This window comes from Mus caroli, unplaced genomic scaffold (genome assembly GCF_978045245.1).
Source record: "Mus caroli unplaced genomic scaffold, Mus_caroli_1 scaffold_15, whole genome shotgun sequence".
Taxonomy (NCBI): domain Eukaryota; kingdom Metazoa; phylum Chordata; class Mammalia; order Rodentia; family Muridae; genus Mus; species Mus caroli.
The window spans coordinates 25,590,808-25,613,091 of record NW_028227270.1 but is presented as its reverse complement, the minus strand read 5'-3'; the positions used below and the strand labels follow the sequence as shown (position 1 = coordinate 25,613,091).

Sequence of the window (22,284 nt, the reverse complement as noted above, 5' to 3'; positions counted from 1 at the left end):
GGCTAGTTTCTATGTCAACTGGACACAGGCAAGAATCATTTTGTAAGAGGGAACATCAATTGAGAAAAATGCTCCCATCAGACTGGCCCCTGGGGAAGGCTAGTGTGTATTTTCTTGTTGATATTTTTTTTTTGAGAGGGACCACCTCATGTCGGTGGTGCAGCTCTTAGATAGGGTGGTAGTCCTGGGTGTTATAAGAAAGCAGGCTGAGCAAACCATGAAGAGCTAGCCAGCGAGCTGCACCCTCCACGGCCTCTGCATCAGCGCCTGCTTCTATGTTCCTGCCTTGAGTTTCTGCCCTGACTGCCTTTGATGGTGGACTGGGACCTGAGATGTGTAAGCTGGAACAAACCCCTCTCCTTTCCAAGTTGCTTTTGGTCACGATGCTCCATCACAGACACAGAAACTCTAAGACAATTCCATTCCTGTGACAGTTTGGCAAAGAATCTTTCTGTGTTCTGCCTGTGCCCTATGAACTTGTCTGAGGCTAAATTTAAAGAGTAATCGACTAATTTCTTTAACAAAGGCAACTCTAAGGCAACATAATATTGAATCTGTAGTGTGGTTATTATGAATCACTTTTATGCAAGTCTACAATGAAAACAAACAGGTAGCTACAAAGAAATAGAAAATGTACAGTCTGAAGAGAAACAGAGTATACCCGGAAACTCAATTGGTGTAGCAGGACTTGTGCTGACAGAGATCAGATTGTCACAGTAAGCAGAGAAGCATGCCCTGTGCTGAAATAAAGGGAGGGATACTCTCGCAAGGCAAGACTACATCTATCTAAGCTTTCACTTCTGAAACTGCCTAAGGTGTTTTCTGCCCCTAGAAAGCAACTGAATGAGAAAGCTCACATGCTAATGTGGTTCAAGGCAGGGAGGGGTCCCAAGCTGGCAGCCAAACTTGGCAGTGCCATTCACATGATGCCGGTTGCAGGGGCATAAAGGATGCAAGAGTGAAGAGGCTGTATCCTCTGCACTTTAGAGAGCTACCGACGACAGGAAGCATGCGGCGAGGAGCACCTGACTGAAGACTCCAAAAGGCAACTCTATAAAGCTATAAAAATGAAGAAGCCCTGATTACAGGGGAGACCCCAAAATGTTAGAGATGGTAGATGTGGCACATAGGCTAAGGGGAGCAGCACAATGGGAGTGGAGTAAGCCCAAAACAAGGATGCTCACAGTGGGACATAGTATTTGGTGTTAGCCCTGCTGGGCTTCCGTCTTGCTTTGGTTCCGCATTTCTTCACTTTGCTGTCATTTCTCCCTCTTGGAATGACAAGGTATATTTTGTGCCATTGTATGTTGGAAGTATGTAATTTGCCTTTTGATTATATAGGGGGTTACAATGAAGAAATTGCCTTGAGCCTCAGAAGAAAGTTTGAAACAGTGCTCAGTCTGTGAAAAACTGTGGGTACTTTTGAAGCTGATATAAATGCATCTTGCACTATGCTATAGCTGTAAGAGTATGCGGGGCGGGGAGTAGAATGCAATTGTCTGAATAAGAAATGTCCCCCACGGCTTGGGCATGTGAGCACTTGGTGGCATTATTTGGGAGGTTTAGAGGATTGGAAAAAGTATGTCACTGGGGTGGGCTTTGAGAGTACAAAGCCTTGCTAGTTTTAGTTTGTTCTTTCTGCTTTGTGCTTGACTTCCAATATATCTGCTCTCAGCTCTCTGCACCTACTGCTATGCCCACTTCTATGTCCATGCCCACTGCTATGCCCACTGCTTGTTGCCACCGTTCTACTGTGCCATCGTGCACTCTCACCTCTGAGCCCTAAGCCAAATAAACTGTCTCTCCTATTAAGTTGCCATGGTCATGGTGTTTTATTACAGAAAAGTAACTACCACACAAGGACAGCACACAGACACAGGCAGGCTCTGGCTTTCTTGAAGCTGACATGTAAGCCTTCATCTAGCCCCGCCCACGGACTAACCCCTGCACTCCTCACTGTGGACCAAGCACAAAACAATCTAAAAAAGCGTATTTTACTTTTATTTTGTGGTGTGTGTGTGTGTGTGTGTTCCAGCACGTGTGTGTGTTCCAGCACGTGTGTGTGTGTGTTCCAGCACTTGTGTGTGCGTGTGTGTTCCAGTACTTGTGTGTGTGAGTGTGGTGTGTGTGTGTGTGTTCCAGCACTTGTGTGTGTGTGTTGTGTGTTCATGTACCAGCACTTGTGTGGGAGTCAGAAGACAATTTGCAGGAGCCAGTTCTTTCCTTCCACCATGAGTGCCAGGGACCAAACTTGAATCATCAGGTTTGGCAGCAACTACCTCTACCCACTGAGCCATCTTGCCAGATCCTAAGAGAATCTTGTCCATATACTTATTGTGAAGTGTGTTGAGGTTTGGTCTATTGCTATGTATTATAATTCTAAATTTTATACCCAAAGGTCTAGACCTACCTAGACTTCTTGGGTTATAAGCTTTTGTTGTGCAAACCTTGTTCCTTGATTTAAAACTATTGGTTAAATAATATTGGCTACAGCCAATTACTGGAGGGATTAGAAGTAGGCAGGTTTGAAGTGACATGGCTGGAGGTGGGGGGAGAGGCACAAGGAGAAAAAGAGGAAGACAGAGAGAAAGAAAGGGAAGGGGAGGGAGGAGGGAGGAGGGGGGAGAGGGGAAGAGAGGGACGGGGGGAGAAGGGAGAGAGAGAGAGAGAACGCTATGAGGGGAGATGAACCATGAGCACAGAAGAAACAGCAAGTATCTGGGGTACAGCCCTAGGGAGGAAGACAGGGCAGTAGTTAGAAGAGTAGATTAGAGATCACACACACACACACACACACACACACACACACACACAGTAATTGTCAAAGCCAAATAAAATATCATAGTATGAGTCTCACTTATTTGTTTTTGTTTGTTTGTTTGTTTGTTTGTTTGTTTTTTTGGTTTTTTGAGACAGGGTTTCTCTGTGTAGCCCTGGCTGTCCTGGAACTCACTTTGTAGACCAGGCTGGCCTCGAACTCATAAATCCACCTGCCTCTGCCACCCAAGTGCTGGGATTAAAGGTGTGCACCACCACCGCCCGTCAAGTCTCACTTATTTGTAAGCTAGTTGAGGATAAACTTAAATTGGTTGTACTACAAAGTGTCCAAGCGAGACAGTAACAGGTACCACAGCACGTATAACATGGTCACATCTCCTAGTACAGTCTATGGAGTTACCTACCAATGGAGTACTCATATGTGGAGGGCTCATATGTAGCACCCAGGACATCCTTCTAACCCTGAATCAATGAGGCACCAGGGACCTAGACTGACTGACAGACAAGACTGACTGGCAAGTGGATGGCTAATTTGGCTGTTCTAACACTGTGCCTTTGAGGGAACAAGGACATGGCCCTCCTTGGGGACGTATGTCTATCAGGAAGGTTGTGTTTTACAGCTGTAGTAGGAACCTGTGTTTTCTGAACTCATGGTTTTCCTGAGGACACACTGAAGTGTCACACCTATGTTAGGGGGCATCCATTATGTTTAAACATCCTCACTGTCATCTTACAATTTAGGGATCCTTGAAGAGACCACATAGTAGGCTCCTGCCCCCAAAGACTCAAGAATAGGAAGTTCTGTCACCTACTCATGAAGGTTTATCTCTTTTTGTTACTGTATCAAAAATCAAAAAGACTCTAATATGAAATTTTATGATACCATGGAAAACTACTAAGAATTTCTATTATGAAAATCCTGTTCTCCAGAGATTCCATAGAGGGCCAGTTTTCAAACATCCTGTGCTTTCCCTGTAACTCAATGGCATAGAAGGCACCCACACCACAGCTGGCGACAGCCTCCCTCCTTCTGTCCCAGCCTCATTTCTGCACAGCTGCCTTCAAGGGCTTGCTAGGGTTGGAGACAGCCCCTGAGAACACTTTTCTCTTATGACACTTCACTTACAATATCATCATCTGCTTGGGTCCTTGTAAACCCTGTTTCATAACAATAGACTGACAATGGAAAGAGACCTATCCCTATTCCAAGGAGGAGTTGTCATTCATTTTGATAGCTGGCTCTCCAATGCCTAAAGGTGTCTGATTAAGTATCCCTGACGCTGTTGCCATAGGGTTCTAGAGCTGATGTGGAAGTAGATGCGGAATGCCAAGTTCTATGATGTTCAGAGAAAAAAGAGCCAGCCTAGAGTCGCCTCCAGGGCTCACATCCCAGAGGGTCTGTCTCTGAACTTGAGTCTCTCTGCTCACAAATCCAGAGGGAAAATTCCTCAGCCTCCCCATCAGGGAGAGCTGGCTCCTAATCCAATGATATGATATTGAGTCACTAACAGGCCTGGGTCTTGATAAGAGTCACTTGACACCAGAGTTTAAAATGTGGGTACAAGTTCGTCTTGTGGATGGGGATGTAGGTTTCCTCTATGACTGCACAATTTAGAGATTCCCTAATCCCTAAACCTTAAAAAATAAACCAACCAAACAACAACAACAAAAACAACAACAACAACAAAACAAGCCCTGGATAATTTGCTATTTTAATAGCCTGTCAGGAACCCAAATATTCTTTACTAAATGCAAACACTTGTTCCTAACAGCATTCCCAACATAAACCTGTGCTAGGTTGTCTGTCTGTCTGTCCAAGGCAGTAGGTCTTAATCTGTGGGTCGTGACCCCTCTGGGGGTTGAATAACCTTTTCACGGGGGACTCATATCAGATAGCCTGCATATCAGATATTTACATTATGATTCAGACCAGTAGCAATGAAAATAATTTTATAGTTAGGGGCCACCACAACATGAGGAACTGTATTAAGAGGTTGCAACATTAGGAAGGCTGAGAAACCACTGTTCGAAGCAATGATGATGGACCCCAAAGACATTTGCCAAAGGCCTCTAGGCCTCTGTCTATTGTGAGTTAAAAGTTACTGAAATATTGATCTGAATCCAATATCTACATTCAAGAATACATGTTAGAATAACAATTGTCATTGCTTCTCGGCCTTTTGGCTAAGATCAAGTGTAGAATAACAATTGTCCTACCTAGTGCAACCTTTTAAAAGTCCATTTATACAGAAAATGTATCACAAGATATCAGGTATGAGGGTATATAAAAAGTTGTTATTTGTGCTTTAATAATTTTATGTAAAATATATTTCCCATTTATTTCCAGTCATATTCTATATTTTCCTTACAGTTGTAGGAAAAATAACTTTTAAAGATTGCCAATAAAATATCAATATTACAAAATAACTGTGGGCTGGGGATATGGCTCAGTGTTAAGAGTGCTTGCCTAGCATTCACAAAGCCTTGGGGTTTGTCTCAAATAAAGAGGGACTGGGTCGGGGGGTGGAGAGGAGGGAGAAGTGGACAGCTCTAAATGGGCTGGAGGTGTACAACAGTAGTTTGAGTGTTGGTGAGGGCCTGAAGTGGAACCCCAGCCTCACAAAACAGCAACCAAATGTAAACTTCCTAAGAGAATAAAGGACCAACCTTGGGCTGGGGAGACTCAGAGGATAAAGCATTCACTGTGCAAACATCAAGACCAGGGTCTGGATCTCCAGAACCTACATATATGCCAAACCGGTGTAGCATGCTAATAATCCCAGCCCTGGAGAGGAAGAGCGGCAGGGGACTCCTGGGACAAGCCACCTACCTAGACTAGTGAGAATGGGTAAGCTCTGGGTTCAGAGCGACTGCCTCAATAATGCGGAGAGTGATGGAGACCTTAACACACATGTGCATTGAGCCCACATTCACCTGCACACATGCAAGCATGCATATCATACACACACACACACACACACACACACAAAGGAAGGGGGGAGGATCAAGTTTCCAAGCAGCTTGAACCCTTGACTTGTAGCTGACAAGCTATGGAGTTTTCTGTAACAGATATCCCACCCACCCCCAGCTCTAAACTGACTCCTGAAGATATATCTTCTTGTCTACCAGTCCTTCTATTTTTATATCTTATTTTTGGCCTTTGAGTCCATGAGTCTTATGAGGGTTAGTTACAGGAGCGTGGGTGAGAGGTAGTTAAGGTACAAGAGTCATTTTCCAGTGGTTATGCTACTGAAGAAAATGTCTCTTTCTCTCCCAGCAACCACTAACTACCTATTAACCCTCGCAGAGGAGTTAATTTTGAATATTTCTCTCCTTCAATACAGGTGGAAGACCAGTAAACTGTAATGGGAAATGGAGGTACAGTGTACTGTTGTGGATTTGGTTTAATGCTTGTATTATGTTCATTGGATTTCCCAAATTGCACAAGAATCCTGCTTGTAAGATGCTGAGGGTCCCTGCTCCCAGTTGGTTCTGATTGGTAAATAAAGTAGCCAGTGGCCAATGTCTGGGCAGGGAGATAGAGGCGGGACTTGAGGATTCTCAGGCCAGGGGACCAAGAGAGGAAGAGGGATGGAGAATCACCATGTCAGGGAAGGAGAGAGGCCAGGCCTGAATAGTGCAGGAGAGAGAGAGAGCCAATATGTAAGAGTAGGGGACTAGACCCAGGAGGGCTACAGGCCTAGGTCCAGGGCAGCCAGGATGGAATATAGGTTTTAGAAAGTAATAATTCAGGAATATTGGATGGGAAGTGTTAGCCACTGGGAGGTTTTGGAGTGGCCCAACCATTGCACTGTATAAGTAATATTAAAATATAAGGCTATGTGTGTGTGTTTCATTGAGGAAACACAGGACATTGGGGTGGGTAGGGAGGAATGCACCTCCATCACCACTGGGGTGAATTGAGCAGGATTAATCACCTACAGCAATGGTGGGCTCTTACTTTCACAGTTATCCGACACTAATAGAGTCACAAAGACCTCCATGAAGGAATAACAGGGGTTGGGGGAGGCTTTGGGAACCCCTAAGCAGAGGCCTCTCAGCTTTTGTCTGGAAATAGAATGTATTCTTTCTTAAAGTACTTCAGCCTCAGGAATGACTTTCCAAAGACCAAGGACATCCCCACCCCAAACCCTTACAGATGTATAGGCACCAAGAGGAATAAGGAGAGGACATAGCAAACGTTTGCATGTAGCTGGAAGCCAAAAGTGCTTAGGCCCCGGGTCAGTTACCTTATAACGTGTCTGCTCCACGTCATAGATCTTCTTGTCTGATACCATTTTCGGAGCGAAGAACTTGGCTAACTTGGCGAGGTAGACCCCATTCCGGAGCCCTTCTTCCAGTTCAGTGGTTGGTGGCAATTCTTCAACTAAGCAGACTTCCATCCATCTGGAAAGATCATAAAACATTAAACGTTGATGGATTCCAGGTAGGTGACAGTCCATAAAGGGAGAGACACAGTGCTTTGCTGTGTGCTGGAGACGCTGGGGAAGAAAACAGGCCTCAAAGATCTTTCTGAGTCCAGGATTTCTGGGCAGAACAAGGATTCAGGACAGACGGTGAATGAGAGGGTTTGGTTTAGAGGCACAGAACTCACTGGGTGCCAGAGCTTGTTAAAGTCACCTTTGTCCAAACCTTTGCCAATTCCCATCAGAGCCAGAGATGGGGAAAAGGCCAAATCCTTTTGTAAGGGTGGAATTAGTCCTGCTGACATTAAAGAAAAAGACTTAAGGCTTATGAGCTGGGCAATTCTTATAGAGGCTGTGCCTTGAGGCGTACAGTCTTAAGTACTACAGTCAGCACAGCTGACTCTGTGCAGAGCAGCTACACGGAAACACAGGACCATGGGAAATTTAGTGAGTGGCTTAGATTCCCTAAATAATACAATGGAATACATTAAACATACCCACATTTTGGAGGAGCATATAGTACCTACTGGCTTCTAAAAACATTTTATTTGTTTTAAAGATTAGATTAAATCTTAGGGCATTGTGCCAGGACTTCAGAAAGCAGAGCACCAAGGTCATTGCTGGCCTGAGGCCGCACAGTGGGAGGGAGGCCAGGCAAGCTCATGTTACATACTGCATGCCGAAAATCCTAAGTATGAACTGAATGCTCCTCTGTCCCCTCTTGGGTCATACCTGTCCTTTCCTGGGTCACACCTGTGAAGACTGGTCATTCTTAGAAGGAAAGTCCCAGCCCTGTCAGCACGCCATTGATCCACACACCAATCCAGCTATTGGTGTGAGCCCCACACCTCCCACCACAGGCAGGTTCCTGGAGGTTATGGACACAGCAGCCTCGGATCCCCTAACATGTGGGAGACAGTGAATGAAGCAGTGTGCTGTGATCCCAACACCTGGCCTCACCTAAACTGCGCATGTTGGGCATTTCTGTTCTGCTGTGGCTTTCAACAACTTTGAAAAGCTCAATAAACTCCTAATAAGTAAGGAGGAATGGCTGGATGACTATTAGGCACATAAATACAGAATATGTGAGAAAATTTAAAATAAAAGTAAGAAAAATATAAGTAAAAAAACGCTTGTTTTTAGAGCAAAAATTATAATTCAATGTTTAGCTTGGGCTGATTCCTGGAGCATTTCAAAGTATGCACATATACACATATAAATATGTAAGATATATATGTATACATGTACATAATTATATATATATATATATATATATATATATACACACACACACACACACACACACACACACACACACACACACAATGCAATATCAAGGAAAAACAAGAGAACTGTGTAAGAGAGGCTCTGTATCGACCACTACATGGTAGGAGGGCATAGGGATGGATAAAGGGCAGCATGGGGTTATCCCTGGAGTAGTCAGGGAAAACTTTAGCATGGGATAAAGACCCAGACTTGGCCTATGTGAGCAGGCAGGGAGGAAGTGTGCACCCGAATACTAGACAATCTCTAAGCATAAAAGGAACATGGCCGACTCATGGGAAAGCTCAGAGAAGCCTCTGGACCCTTGAGGATAATATATATATATATATATATATATATATATACACACACACACACACACACACACACACACACACACACACACACACACATCACAAGCTGGGTTCTGGAGGGCCTCACAGGGGGAGAAAGTGATGACATCTGTTGTCACAGGAAGCGGGGAGCTCCTGGCAGCTTCACAGAAGAGGCGTGACATGTTGACAGCGGTAATTACAACCAATTAATCTGTATAATAGATGCCTCCGAGACACTGCTGAGGGACTGGGTGAGATGGAGAGAACTGGGAAAGGGGGAGGGGGGACAGGAAACAGTTTAAGGAAAGCATGACAGGGCGAGGGGAGAGCTTCGGCAAAGGGTCAAAAGGAAGTGCAATATTCTGAGCAGGAGAGCGGCACACATAGGCTCTGCAGCCTCAGACATCTGGCAGGCCTCTTCTCTGTCTGCTAAACATAAACAGTAAAGACTTTCTCTGTTCTAATACCACAGGGGCCTGTGAGCTGGAAGAACTGGGCAGTGATGGACTACAGATCAGACACAAGGTGAGTGGGAGGTATCTCTTGTACATGAGCCTTGCTTATCAACCTGAACCAAGATTACAGACTTGGAAAGAAAAAGGAATGAGAACAAAGGAAGAGAGTGCTGAGTTTTTGTTTTTGTTTTTTTGTTTTAAATGGGCTAAGTTAAAAGCCACTGTACAAAACCAAGCATGTCAGTCCAGTTAGCTTTCCATCACTATAACAAAACACCCGATGTAAACAGCTTATAAAGAGAAAAGGCTGCCTTCTGTGGTGAAAGTTTGTAACCCCAGCTCTTTTGGAGGCTGAGACAGAAGGATAGAGTTCAAGGCCAGCCTGGGCAACATAACAAACAAGATCCTGCCTCTAAAATAGAAAGGGGTCGGGCAAACAAACAAACAAAAAGACAGAAAAGGTATATTCTGGCTCATTTTCGGAGATTTCTGTCCAAAACTGGATCGACCCATGGGGGCAGACTTCTTGTAAGGGTACCAGATAGCGATGCCAGAGGGCGTATGGTGAAACAAGTTGTTCAATTCATGGATAGAAAACACAACAGAGAGATGACACTGTGGAGGGGTCCATCCCACAGTGCCACCCCTCCACACACACCAAGGCGTCTCCTCACACAGGTGTAGAGCACTCCTCAGTGGATACACCCCGAGACTGAGCCTCTCTGGCACGGATCCCCGAGTCCGTTCTGCACCAAACTACAGCACCAGGTTTCTAACGTAGATAAACTAATTAGAACATCAAGCTATTTCACAGCAAAATACAATCTGTTTTCAACCAATTATGTTTTCAAATAATTACACTGCAAAGTACTGTTTTGCATATAGCAATATATAAGTGCTTTGTAACAACCTGGTAATTGGGGTGCATGAGGGTACGATATATTGACAACTGGTAGGTGGAATACAGGGAGATATGTTGACAACTGGGAGCAAGGGGCCAGTATTCTAAAATAAAACCAACACTAAGTATAATATCTTAGATCTGAGCTTGCTTTCGAAAGGAAGGTAATTGTACTTGTGTTGACTGTTTTTATATGCATTCCAATGCCTTAAAATACTGAGGATATAAAAAGCTTAGGTTAGCTATAGCCTTTCAGAATCTGGACCAATCCGGTAAACTAGGGATGTTGCTCAGTTGGTAGAGCATCCGTCTGGCATGAATGAAGCCCTGGGTTTGACCCATAGAACTGAACAAATTGGTTAGGGTGGCTCAAGCCTGTAATATCAGCATTTGGAAGGGAGAGGTAGGAATACCTGAAGTGCAAGGCCATCCTTGGCTACATAGAGAATTCAGGGTAAGCCTGGGATACATCAGAATCTGCTTCAAAACAACAAATATAGATAGACAGACAGACAGATAGACAGACAGACAACACTGTACACCCAACATACACTTACTTATTGATAATTTCTGTATCGTGTTACAAAATGCCAAGTACCATGTCACATGGCAGAACCTTATAAAATGCTGTTTAAATACTGGATTTCATGTTTCATAGGGAATATCATCCGGTCTTTGTGTCCAGCCTGGAAGGCAGAGCTAGGGTTACCACTATTGGATGAGTTTTGGCATTTCTTGGACCCTGACGATTATTTGAGAAAACTTAGCTTTCTTGAAGCTCTTTAAACCCCAAGGACACATATTTGGATCAGGAAGGAACCAATGAAGTGGCCAAGGGCTTCTGCTAGTGTATTTCCAACTGTGAACTTCCCCTACCTCACCAACAGAAGAACACACCCTGCAGTCCAGGACCCACAGCTTGTTAACAAGTCATTCTTAGCTTCTTCCACAGCAGAAGTCATGCATGCCATGGTTTGGAAATGCAGTGTGCTCTCCTCCCAGCACATAAGCGAGATCACTGGTGGAAGGCACAGATTCTTGAGGGCTCTCTACTTGCTCAGTCTCCATTTGTCACACTTGGAAACAGGTGTGGTCAATAGTCCTGGCTACCTCCTGAGGGAGCAAACTGGACAAGATAGAGGCTGGCCCTGTGAAGCTGAGAGACTGTCTGAAAAGAGTGCCTGCTAGGGACTGCCGCAAACCTACAGTGTGTCTCACAGTGCTTCTGGGAAGATGCACCTCGGAAGCTGGTACCAATGACCAGTCAATAAATGGTCAATACACAGAAGCCCATTCTTCTGGGACAAGTGGCAGGTTTTGCTAACAGAATCAGGTTGGGAAAACTGATAGCGATATGAAAGTATGAAAATACTTCATAATGAAGAGGAAACAGAGATGTGCACATCTGTAAAGAATGAGTGTCGTCTCAGGGTAAATATCCCTGTGATCTATCTCGTTAAAGTGTATGGATGAGAATTTCACGTACAGACACCCAAAGGCTAGGAGATGGCTGTGTAGGTCCTGCCTGGGGTCTGTATCCCAGACCATTGTGACTGGTAGAGCTGTCATGTGCTACACAGGGATGATGGCCACCTACTCAGGGCCTGGCTCATAGAAACCTTCCACAGAGGGTTTTTGTTTTGTTTTGATTTTTTTTTTAAGAGTTATTTATTTTATGTATATGAGCACACTGTTGCTGTCTTCAGACACACCAGAAGAGGGCATCAGATCCCATTACAGATGGTTGTGAGCCACCATGTGGTTGCTGGGAATTGAACTCAGGACCTCCGGGAAGAGCAACCAGCTTAACCTCTGAGCCAGCTCTCCAGCCCCCCATGGAGGTTTTTAAAAATACAATGTTTTAGTTAATTAACTCCTTGAGAGTTGGTTTTTTGTTTGTTTTTGTTGTTGTTGTTTTGGTTTGGTTTTTCGAGACAGGGTTTCTCTGTGTAGCCCTGGCTGTCCTGGAACTCTGTAGACCAGGCTGGCCTTGAACTCAGGAACCCGCCTGCCTCTGCCTCCAAGTGCTGGGATTAAAGGCGTATGCCACCACTGCCTGGCCTCTTTAAGAGTTTTATACGTCTGTACAAGGTGTTCTGATCACAGCCACCCCTCATTTCCTCCCCAGTCTTTTCCTGGATCTATCCCTCAATTTCCCACCCTCTCCCAACTTTCTTTGCTGGGAAATTCCATTGTTAGACCTATCACCTTTTATCTATCCGTTCTGTAGTTTGTGGTCCACACTGGCTCACATCTCATGTTTTGGCCATTATGAGTTAGTACTTAAATAAAACTTATACAAAACTGAACATGTTTTTACCAGGAGCAGAATTGCTAGGTCATATGGTATGGTAGCTAATTTCAATGGACAGCTTGGTAGGATTGCGAATCACCATAGAAACAAATCTCATAAGGAGTTATCTAGAGCAGGTTAAATGAGGTAGGAAAACACCTGCTCCCCACCCTTCCCCACCCCCACCCCCTGCTAAGGCTATACCGTTCCTCAGGCTGTGGTCTCAGGTTGACAAAAAAAGGAAGAAAGAAGTGGAATATAAGCAGCTCCTGCTTCCTGACTGCATCACAGCGTGTCCGGCTACCTCCTGCACCTCCGACCACCATACTGTCCCTGCCACGATACACTACATCCCCTGGAACTTGAATCCCCAATAAACCCTTCCTTATAGTGTTTTTCTCACAGCAACAAGACAATAAGTAATGCATACAGTAGTTTGATGCTTATCTTTTAGGTTCTTATGCCTGTTTTCTAAAGCAGTCATATACGGTGACAGGAGAGGCTATCTTGATTCTTTTGGATGTGTATATACATTTATCTTAGCACCGTATGTTAAAAAGATTACATTTGTTGCCTAGTCTTGGTACCTCCCAGACAGATCAATCGTCTATAAAAATAGTGTCTATTTCTAAATCTTCGGGTCATCTACAATGATCAACCGTGTCTGTGGTTTATGTATGGATAGTGTATAAAGCTGGCAAGTAACCAGTTTGCCAGCACTCTCCATGCTATCAAGAAATGCTATCAAATTGGCTCAGAAACTAGGCTGAAACTGGACCTGGCCCACCTCCCTTCTGCTGCCTCTGACCTTCCTGTGCTTTCCTGGTCTTCCCACTAATGACTTTTACTGGCCCAAAGCACCAACGTGTGAACATCTCATTTCTAAATATAGATTGAAGGTGGCCATGGTGGTGTCTGTCTTTAATCTCAGCTCTTGGAAGCAATGGCAGGCAGATCTCTGAATTTGAGGCCATCCTGGTCTACTATTGAGTTTCAGGGCAGCCAGGACTACATGGTCAGACCCTGTCTTCAAAACAAAACAAAACAACAACTACAACAAAACCTAAAACCAAAACCACCACCACCAATCCTCACAGGTTAAATGCTTATGACCACCATAGGGCTGCAGGAGGCTTTGGAGTCAGCCTCCTTGCTGGAGGCAGCTCGGTGTGCCAGCTCATACTCAGCCGTTGTACACTGTAGGTGTGAGCAGAGGAAGCTCAAGAAGGTGGGATGGGGCCAAGTCAGGACTGAGGTGAGAGGCGAGAAGAAAAGGGTTTCCAGCTTTGGATTAAGGTCAAAAGACAAAAAACAAACAAACAAACAAAGAAAACCATTGTTTTGTCTCGCAAGAGGCAAAAACAAAGAAGTAAAACAAAAAATAACCTACAAAACTCCCAGGGCAAAGACACTGCACTGTGCCTTGAATGGTAGATGAAACAGCTGAGACATTGGCTTTGGTTTCAACTCAGGAAATCAGGAGCTATAAATCTTGATTTTTCTCATGCAGTCATGGACAGAATAAATGTCCCCAAGGTAGAACTGCTGGCCAAGATCAGAAAATGTGTTTATTTTTTTTTTCCTACAAAAAACCCTGCTTCTTGAGGCGCCTTTTCCGTGAACTTTTAAGCTCTCAAGTCTATTTCTCTCTCCATTGTTTAGAAGCAGCAGCAGCACACAGAACGCTTTGCTTTAGAAAGAACATAAAGAGCTCTCTTCTTTGCTTTTATATGTAAAGTAATTGGCCACTCTTTACCTTTTGTCCCCACAGGAAGTTAAAAAAAAACATCAAAAATACAAAATTAAGAAGCCAGGGATAACTTTTTCATGAGCTGCTGGACAATGTAAAACTGCCACCACAACTCTCTCGGCATTATTCGCTCAGAGGAACGTGGGTGTGTAGAAAACCTCTGGACTAAGGGGCACCCATGGGTCACCTTCTGACGTTCTTAAAAAACTTGCTTGGTTCGTCATAAGAAAGTGATAGGAATCCAGTTAATTTCTTTAAAGCTTAGGTACACAAACGCCAAGAACAGAAGCAGTAGAGATGCTGTGGTGAGACATACCTGTAAGCCCAGTACTCTCAAAACTGAGGCAGGGGAATCTCAAATTTGAGGCTAACTTTGGCTACAAAGTAAGCTCATATATAAATAAATTAAAAAAAAAAAAGTAAGAAAGACCTGGACCTTTGGGGGCTCTCAGAGACTGAGCCACCAACCAAAGAGTATATGTGGGCTGAACCTGGACAATGTGTAGCAGATATACAGTTCAGTCTTCATGTAGGTCCCCCAACAACTGGAGTGGGGACTGGCCCTAAAGCTGTTGCCTGTCTGTGGAATCCATTCCCCTGACTGGTCTGCTTTGTCTGGCCTCAGTGGGAGAGGATGTGTCTAGCCCTGCAGTCTTGATGTGTCATGGTGGGGAATCCCCAGGGGGGCCTCACCCTCTCAGAGGAGGAGAGGAGAAATGGGGAAGGATTGTGTGAGGGGAGAGAGGGTGACAGTGATTGGGATGTAAAATGACTAAATGAATACATAAATAAATGAGAGAGAGAGAGAGAGAGGGAGAGGGAGGGAGAGAAAGAGAGAGAGAGAGAGAGAGAGAGAGAGAGAGAGAGAGAGAGAGAGAGAGAATATACATGGCTCTAATATTTGTAAGGAACCAACTAGACTTTAGGAAGATGATTTAGCACAACCTGTTGAGTCTGGCAAACATTTTCCAACACTGTCCCCTGGAATACTGGCTAAGTTAGATGCTAATAGACGCCACTGGTAGAAATATAGGTATAAAGAGGATTTGGAAACGTCTCAGATGGACATGAAGAATGATGCTGCATATTCAATAAAAGGTCTTCATTATCAAATGGGCAAGCCCTTGGTTGACCATATTCTAGTATTTTGTATAAGGTAGGTAGCTTTTCTGTATTACCACCATGGATGTTCGGTTGAGAAGACTGCTAAGTACTAAAAGCGTGGTCTGAGTTCTCATTTACGGTAAGCACAAAAGGAAAAAAAAAATGAAAGAAGTGAAAAAAGAAATTGTTAATCCAAACTAAAGAGAACTTGAAGATTGGAGAAAAAAAAAAAAAAAAGAAAAGAAAGACATAGCCAATCCATATTGGGAAAAAAAAAAAAGCGAGGATGCTCTGGAAAGACTGGCCTATCAATTCCTGGAATTGTCTGTAGCTCCCCTGGAACTGGAGTTGTGAACTGGTGTGAGCTGCCTGCCATGCTGGTGCTGGAAACTGAACTGGGTCCTCTGCGAGAACAGTAAGTACCCTTCAAGGTGAACTGTGCTTCAGACCCTGAGTCGATGCATTTTGCTTATTCAAAGAACAGAGTTCTTGAGGGTCTCCAAACACACCTGTTTGCAATCATACATCAAAGCCATAACCATCTCAAAGTCTGACGATATTTGGAAAGAGAATCTTTAAAGAAATAAATTAAAATAAGGCCTTGAAGGTGGGTCGTAATCTAGTCTGTCTGGTGTCTAATAAGAAAGGGAACTTAGAAAGAAAATGGGGCAGCAAGAGAAGAAAACCAACGCACAGGCAGCATGGCCTTGGATCTTCCGCCTTGTTTAAGCACAAATCCCTTGTATGTTCCACCTACCCTTTCGCCATATAGCTTGAAGGGTGTGTGGACTTTAACTGTAACAGACACTTGACACATGAGGATGAGTGGGGATTTTCCATGGGGTATTATGCCAGAAGGTTTTAGCTTCTGGAGTATTTCACATTTTTATTAAGGGTTTTGATTTATTTGTTGGACCGTGCCACTGAGAGCGCACACTCTGTGCAGACCTTGTTTGTCTTGAGAAGTGCACAGCACAAACTTCAGAGTAGAGGTTCTTAACCTGTGGGTGGCGACCCCTTGGGGTGGTCAAACAACCCTTTCATAAGGGTCACATATCAGATATCCTGCTTATCACATACTTACATTGCAGTTCATTACAGTGGCAAAATTACAGTTATAAAGTAGCAATGAAAATAATTTTATGGTTGGTGGTCACCACAAAATGAGGTCGCAGTGTTAAGAAGAGCGAGAACCTCTGCTCCAGAGTAAGATGTATCAGGCTAGACCAATGCTCAATTCTTGTGAGTTGTGTCCCCCTTCCTTGGCTAAGCCAATCTCAGTTCCCTCCTTTGTAACATAGAGGATAACAAGAGGGTGGATGAGAGTTTACTGAAGCAGAGCTACCGTGTCCAGCACACAGAAACACATCCACTAAGCGGCAGCTATTTCAGCTTCTCAAACCCCAGAACCTTCCTCTGCCCAGCAGCTGTCAGCCCCTGCCATACAGACTCCAGGCAGCAATCAGGCTAGCAAATGTCTATGCCAAACTCCTCTTTTGCCACAACCTGCCCATCCATCCCCAGCGAATCCAACCTCATATTCTCTTGCCATCTACAAATTATAGCCTTCACTGATAATGCATAAGGTACTGTAAATATTTGCCTGGGTTTGTGACAGCCAGGTTTTCTCTAGGCTGAGACACTCACAACAGAGTAATGACAATTACAAACAAGTGCCATCCCCAGCTACTTAGCATGTTGGCTAACACTTAGCATGTAGCTGGCACTTCCAGGGATGTATTCTTATACCAGCTCAGGAAGCAGAGAGAGGCTGAGAGAACCGGTAAAGAGTGGTGCTGTGATTTAAATTCAGGCTGTCATCTCTGTGGGACACATCTCTGCCACACGCCACTCTGTTCTGACAAACCATTCAAGATTAGTGTGGTGAGCGAGGCTTAAGGCTCACTCCCCAGGACTAGCTACTGATTGAGCAGACACTCTTGGCAAAGCCCTGTCTAAACGACTCAGCTCTAAACTCCAGTCTCCTAAAGCCAGGCGTGCTGGCCCCTTTAATACAACCCTAAGTTGAACACACTATTTGCGGTTAGCTGATGTTTCTAGAACAGCAGTTCTCAACCTGTAGGTTGAATGACCCTTTCACAGAGGTTGCATATCAGATACGTTTACATTATGATTCATAATGGTAGCAAAATTATAGTAGGAATAAAAATAATTTTATGGTTGGGGGGTCACCAAAACATGAGGTACAGTACTAAAGGGTCATAGCATTAGGAAGGTTGAGAGCTGCTGTTCTAGAAAGATTTGTGGAATATAAATGTGCTCTGGGATTTAGATGCATGGAAACCTGACTTCAAACATGTTTCTGCAGTTTAGTCATGATCTCTCTGGGTCACAACAATCTTCCCTGGCCACAGTGCCCCCTTTGAGAAATTTGGGTCTAATGCAGCTATGCCACAGAGCCATCATGAAAATGGAGAGAGATAACACACATGGGATCATCCTGTTAAAAAGTGGCCATCATGCAACAGGTGCTTAAGAGATAAAGAAAGCAGGAAGCTGAGCTCGGCTTAAAGATGCTCCGAAGGACACACCACGCTGTCCTCCATGGAGCAGCTGGACCATAGGTCCCTCAATATCTACAAGCTAAAAAGTCCATTTGTTGGGAGCTGCTGGGACATAGGACATCCTACAGGAAAATATGCTGGCCCCCAGAGCTTCCAAGTACGAGTGCGCCAAAGTGCTAGCGTGTCCTATGGGTTCTCTGAAATGCTACACGTGAGACTGAAGCGTAGGGGGCATTCGCAGTGCAAACCTCTTCCCATACTGTAAAAAAACCATAGCAGGTGCAGAGGAAGAGAAACGAAGAAAGAGGCAAGAGTACCGCAGCGGCTCCCTGGCACAGCGACTGCAGGAATACGGTGTGAATACAACCTGGGATGGGACGAAGCAGACTCTCTTTCCCGGGTCTGTTTGCGCCATGTGGATATCATCTAGCCAAACACGATCTTCCTTCTTGCACTTTCCAACCTATTTTTTTGCTCTAAGGTAGGCAGGAAAAGGAAAGCAACGTGCAACATGCTTCCAAAGATTGTCAACTAATACGACCAAATTCTTCCCTACCCCTGAGTCCTTCTTGACCGTCACCTATCTCTTTCCCAAGTAAATCTTCTTCAACATGGACTTGTTACAGCATGGTCATTCTGGAATGGCGAAAAGACAGTAAAAGCCAGAGCACAGAAGAAAGTTAACAGGTAAAAGCTATAGCCGGCACTTCTCTCTCTCCTCTAAACTATGACAGGTGCTTATGTTCAAAGTTAACCCTCTCTTGGAGGTGAAGAATGAAACGACAGCCATGAACAGCTTCTTCAATAGTCTAAGGGACAAAGAGACAACTGCTCAGGGCAGGTGGGCTGAAACACTTAAGTATGAGTGATGATTTTAATGCGATAGCAACAGCCCCCTCCTCCTGTAGCCACATCCCAAGTCCTTTCCGGGTCCTTATTGATTTTCCCCACCCCCACTACCAGCTGTACTAAGGAAGTGACAAATGGGGACTCACTAGATGCCATCAATCATTGTCACCAAGAGGAGAATGAAAAGAATCCAACATATGTTCTTGCAAATGCTGCCCACTCTCCTCCCCACCACCCCCCTTCTCTGATACACAAAGTCTTTCCAAGCAGTCAGCCACTTTTTAATTTCCCTTCAGTGGAGATGTATGAAGAACAAATAGCATCCAACTATGATTTTTTTTCTTTTTCCACATTCATTCACAGGTCTAAGTTCATAGTTCACAAAGGCCAGCTTGAGGAGGGCTGCACACCCACACTCCTGCCAGCCTCGATCTGTGAGCAGAAGCACAGAGGATGAAGCCAATGCCTCCAGCACCAGGTGGGACGGCTGAAGAGAAAGGATGCACAATGCAGGTGGCAGATGGTACTCTCTACAGCGTGTTCTAGAGACAGAGAACAGGAGTTCCCCATTGCTCAGCTGACCACTGTGACACTTGATAGATCAATTCCTATGGCAACGGCTCTAAGCACAATGCACTAAAAATAAAGCGGGTGTGTGGTTTAAATGGAAGATAGATGCTTGTGATTGTCTCCAGGGATGTTGCAAGGGTCAGAATGTGGCCACTGGCATCCCGGGCCATAGACAGATTTCTCTTTCACTCTGTAATTCCCAACTGGGCATCTAATCTGGCTAAAAAATGGTAGAAAGTCTACAGCAATACGGAGCAGCTTTGAGAACCAACTGTCTGAGAATACTGATCACAAAGACTTAAAAACAAGCAACTTTCAAGTCCAATGGTAGGGACTGTACTTCGTGGTAAAACCCTATGCACCGTTCTTACTTGTAACAGTAAAGCCAAGGCAAGGGGATGTTGCAAACATAAAACAGTGCGACATTTGTGAAGTTTTTTTTTTTTTTGAATTCACATATGAAATGGCACAGTTGGAGTTAAGATGGTAGAATTCAGGGGTTTGCTAATGAATGGACTGGCCAAACCTTTGGCATAAGTAAAAATGCAGGTATACAAGAAACATTGCAAGAAGATGAACCAATGTAGACAATACAGTTTTTATGTCATGGGGAATAGGAGTCAAAGGAAATCACTTTTAAGGGGCCTCGCATGAATCCGTGCCATGTATACACAGTGAGTCCCTGTAAGATGCTCTGAGGAGTGGGTCAGCTCAGCCTTTGCCCTGGCATCCTCCAGCAGGGATAGGCATGGCTTTCAGCTTGTGGAGTAAAATGTTGCCCTGTCAACTCCCTCCTGTGCAGGCACTCCCTCCCGTGACACACCTCCAGTTCTCGGCTGCCTTATATGACACTGCTTCTGTTGGGTGCCAGGCTCTGAATGCCCTTCTGCTTAAAAGCAGGGTGACAGGCTGAAGAAAACTGTCATTACTGAGAACTATTTAATCATGTTGCCTGCTGTGTAGACCACTGTATTACACCATGATATACTAACCGTCCATAACTATGTATGTATGATGCATTATGCATGTGTGCATGTAGAACCCTAACTATATATGATTTTATATATAGTAGTATGGCTATAACTATGGTTACATGGTGACTTTTATGTAATGTGAATGTGCCACACTCATACACAATTGTCCCTTGGTATCTATAAAGGATTAGTTCCAGGACACTCCTGAATCCCCAAACCCATAGATGATCAACTCACTTCTATGAAATATTTACATATAAATATTTGCATATGCAAACCTGAAAAGGATCTACATGGTGCCTTCTCTCCCTTACATTAAATCGCCTCTGGAACACTTTAAATACATGATGTAAGTATACATGTTTATAGTTCATGGCTTAGGGAACTCTAAAAAGAAAAGTCTATCTGTGCTTGGAGGATCCTTTCCCCGGAATATTCTTGAGCCAAGGATGGTTGGATGTACAGGAACAAGACACATAGAGATGGAGAGTCAGCCGCATCATTATGTCAGTATGAGGTCATCATTCAGTATCTATCACCATAGTTACAGATATCTATCCAGACATTCTCCTTAGTAGGCTATGAAAGACACTGGGAGGTGTGCTCACTAATGGAGTGAGCTGGGCATGAAGACATGATTTTTCCCTGTGTGCCCTTCCTTTGGACCTTTTAAATGCAATAAAATGTGTGGATATGGGGAATAAACCGTTACAGCCCTTAATTAAGGTGCTATCCACCCTGCACATAGGATATAAAAAAGAAGCAAAATGTTCCCCTTTTACCTGAGCTAGAGCCAAGCTGGCCAGGTCCTGCTCTCCAGCCATTTGTGCTTACCCGTCCTTCCCAAGGCCTCTCCAAGCAGCTCACCCTGAAGCAGGCTCACCAGAGGGCAGCATTTACTGCTGGGTGACCTGTTTCTACTTCTTGATTTTACATGGAGATTAATAATTAATGACAGCCCTGCCACCCAGAGTACCTTTCTAGGACCAAAGTCATCTGGAGAGTGTCTTCTCTGTCACATGTCTCTGCCCTGGAGTCTCCATATATCTTGGCTCAGGGAGTATGGACTCTGAGCTGGGCTGGGCTGCAAAAGCCCTGTGGGGGGCTACAGGCCTCACATCTTGGAAATCATCTAATATTGCTGTAAGTTAATAGGCTGCTTTTTCCTGTCAGTTTTTGTTGTTTGTTGTTGTTGTAATTTGTTTGTTTGTTTGTTTGAACCATCTACCTGCTTTGTGGTCCTAACAGCAGCTCTCTGGGGTTGAGGGGTCATGAAAGCAGAGAGGAAGGCTGGCACAGCCTAGAGCTGGCAAAACAAGTCTCTTTAGCACAGTTCAACCAGGACCTGACACCTTAGTGGCTAACTGCCACGGGTTCTTACCAAGAGCCTCCACCGTGTGGGGACCTTCCAGACAATGAGGTACTGTGTCCCTTGTCTACAATGTCATCGTTGGCCTGCATTAAGCAGTCATCAGAAAGAAAATTTGTTCCTGAGGCATCTTCTTTCAGACAGAGGAAATGGAAGCCCACACGCACCTTCACCACCCCACCCCATGGGGAAAGGCAGCAGGTCTCTTCTGAGAGACGTGACCAGAAAATAAACATCTATGTCATAAGAAGTTCAAAAGGACATCTCTACAACTGGATGCTATGCCTAGTTAGAAAGAAAAGTCAGGACCAGCCAGGTGGCTCAGCTGATGGAAGTCCTTGCTGCCGAGAGTGACAGGGTGAGCTCCACCCCTGGAACCATGTGGCAGAAGGAGAATGACTCCTACAAGCTCTCCTCAGACCTCTGCTTTGATTCTGGGTATGTGCACACACGTGCGCGTGCATGCGCGGGTGTGTGGGGGGGGGGCATGTGTGTATGTATGTATGTATGTATGTATGTATGTTTGTGTGTGTGCCCATGTGTGTGTCTGTGTGTATAAATAAACACATTTAAAAGAGAAAAGTGACAGACCAGAAAAAAAAAACAGATGGATTAATGCTCCCCCCCCACACACACACTTACAAAGAAACTGGCTGAGATAAAGATTGTGCTGTGCTGTGCTCACACCCTG

At 44.6% G+C, this 22,284-nt stretch overlaps 1 protein-coding gene, 1 long non-coding RNA gene and 1 pseudogene across 2 annotated transcripts in view; 2 read left to right on the top strand and 1 right to left on the bottom strand.

Annotated features, from left to right (window-relative positions):
- Iqgap2 (IQ motif containing GTPase activating protein 2) overlaps positions 1 to 22,284 on the bottom strand; it is a 259,461-nt gene that overhangs the window by 126,721 nt on the left and 110,456 nt on the right. Inside the window, exon 3 of the mRNA XM_021180833.3 lies at positions 7,029 to 7,185. Coding sequence (XP_021036492.1) covers positions 7,029 to 7,185 — 157 coding nt within the window. The remainder of the gene's footprint in view (positions 1 to 7,028; positions 7,186 to 22,284) is intronic.
- On the top strand, positions 4,943 to 5,102 carry LOC115029173 (U2 spliceosomal RNA; annotated as a pseudogene).
- Positions 7,169 to 19,119, top strand: LOC115029066 (uncharacterized). Its single transcript, XR_003834630.1, has 3 exons — positions 7,169 to 7,225; positions 9,276 to 9,328; positions 19,044 to 19,119. It is a non-coding gene; the product is annotated as an uncharacterized LOC115029066 (long non-coding RNA).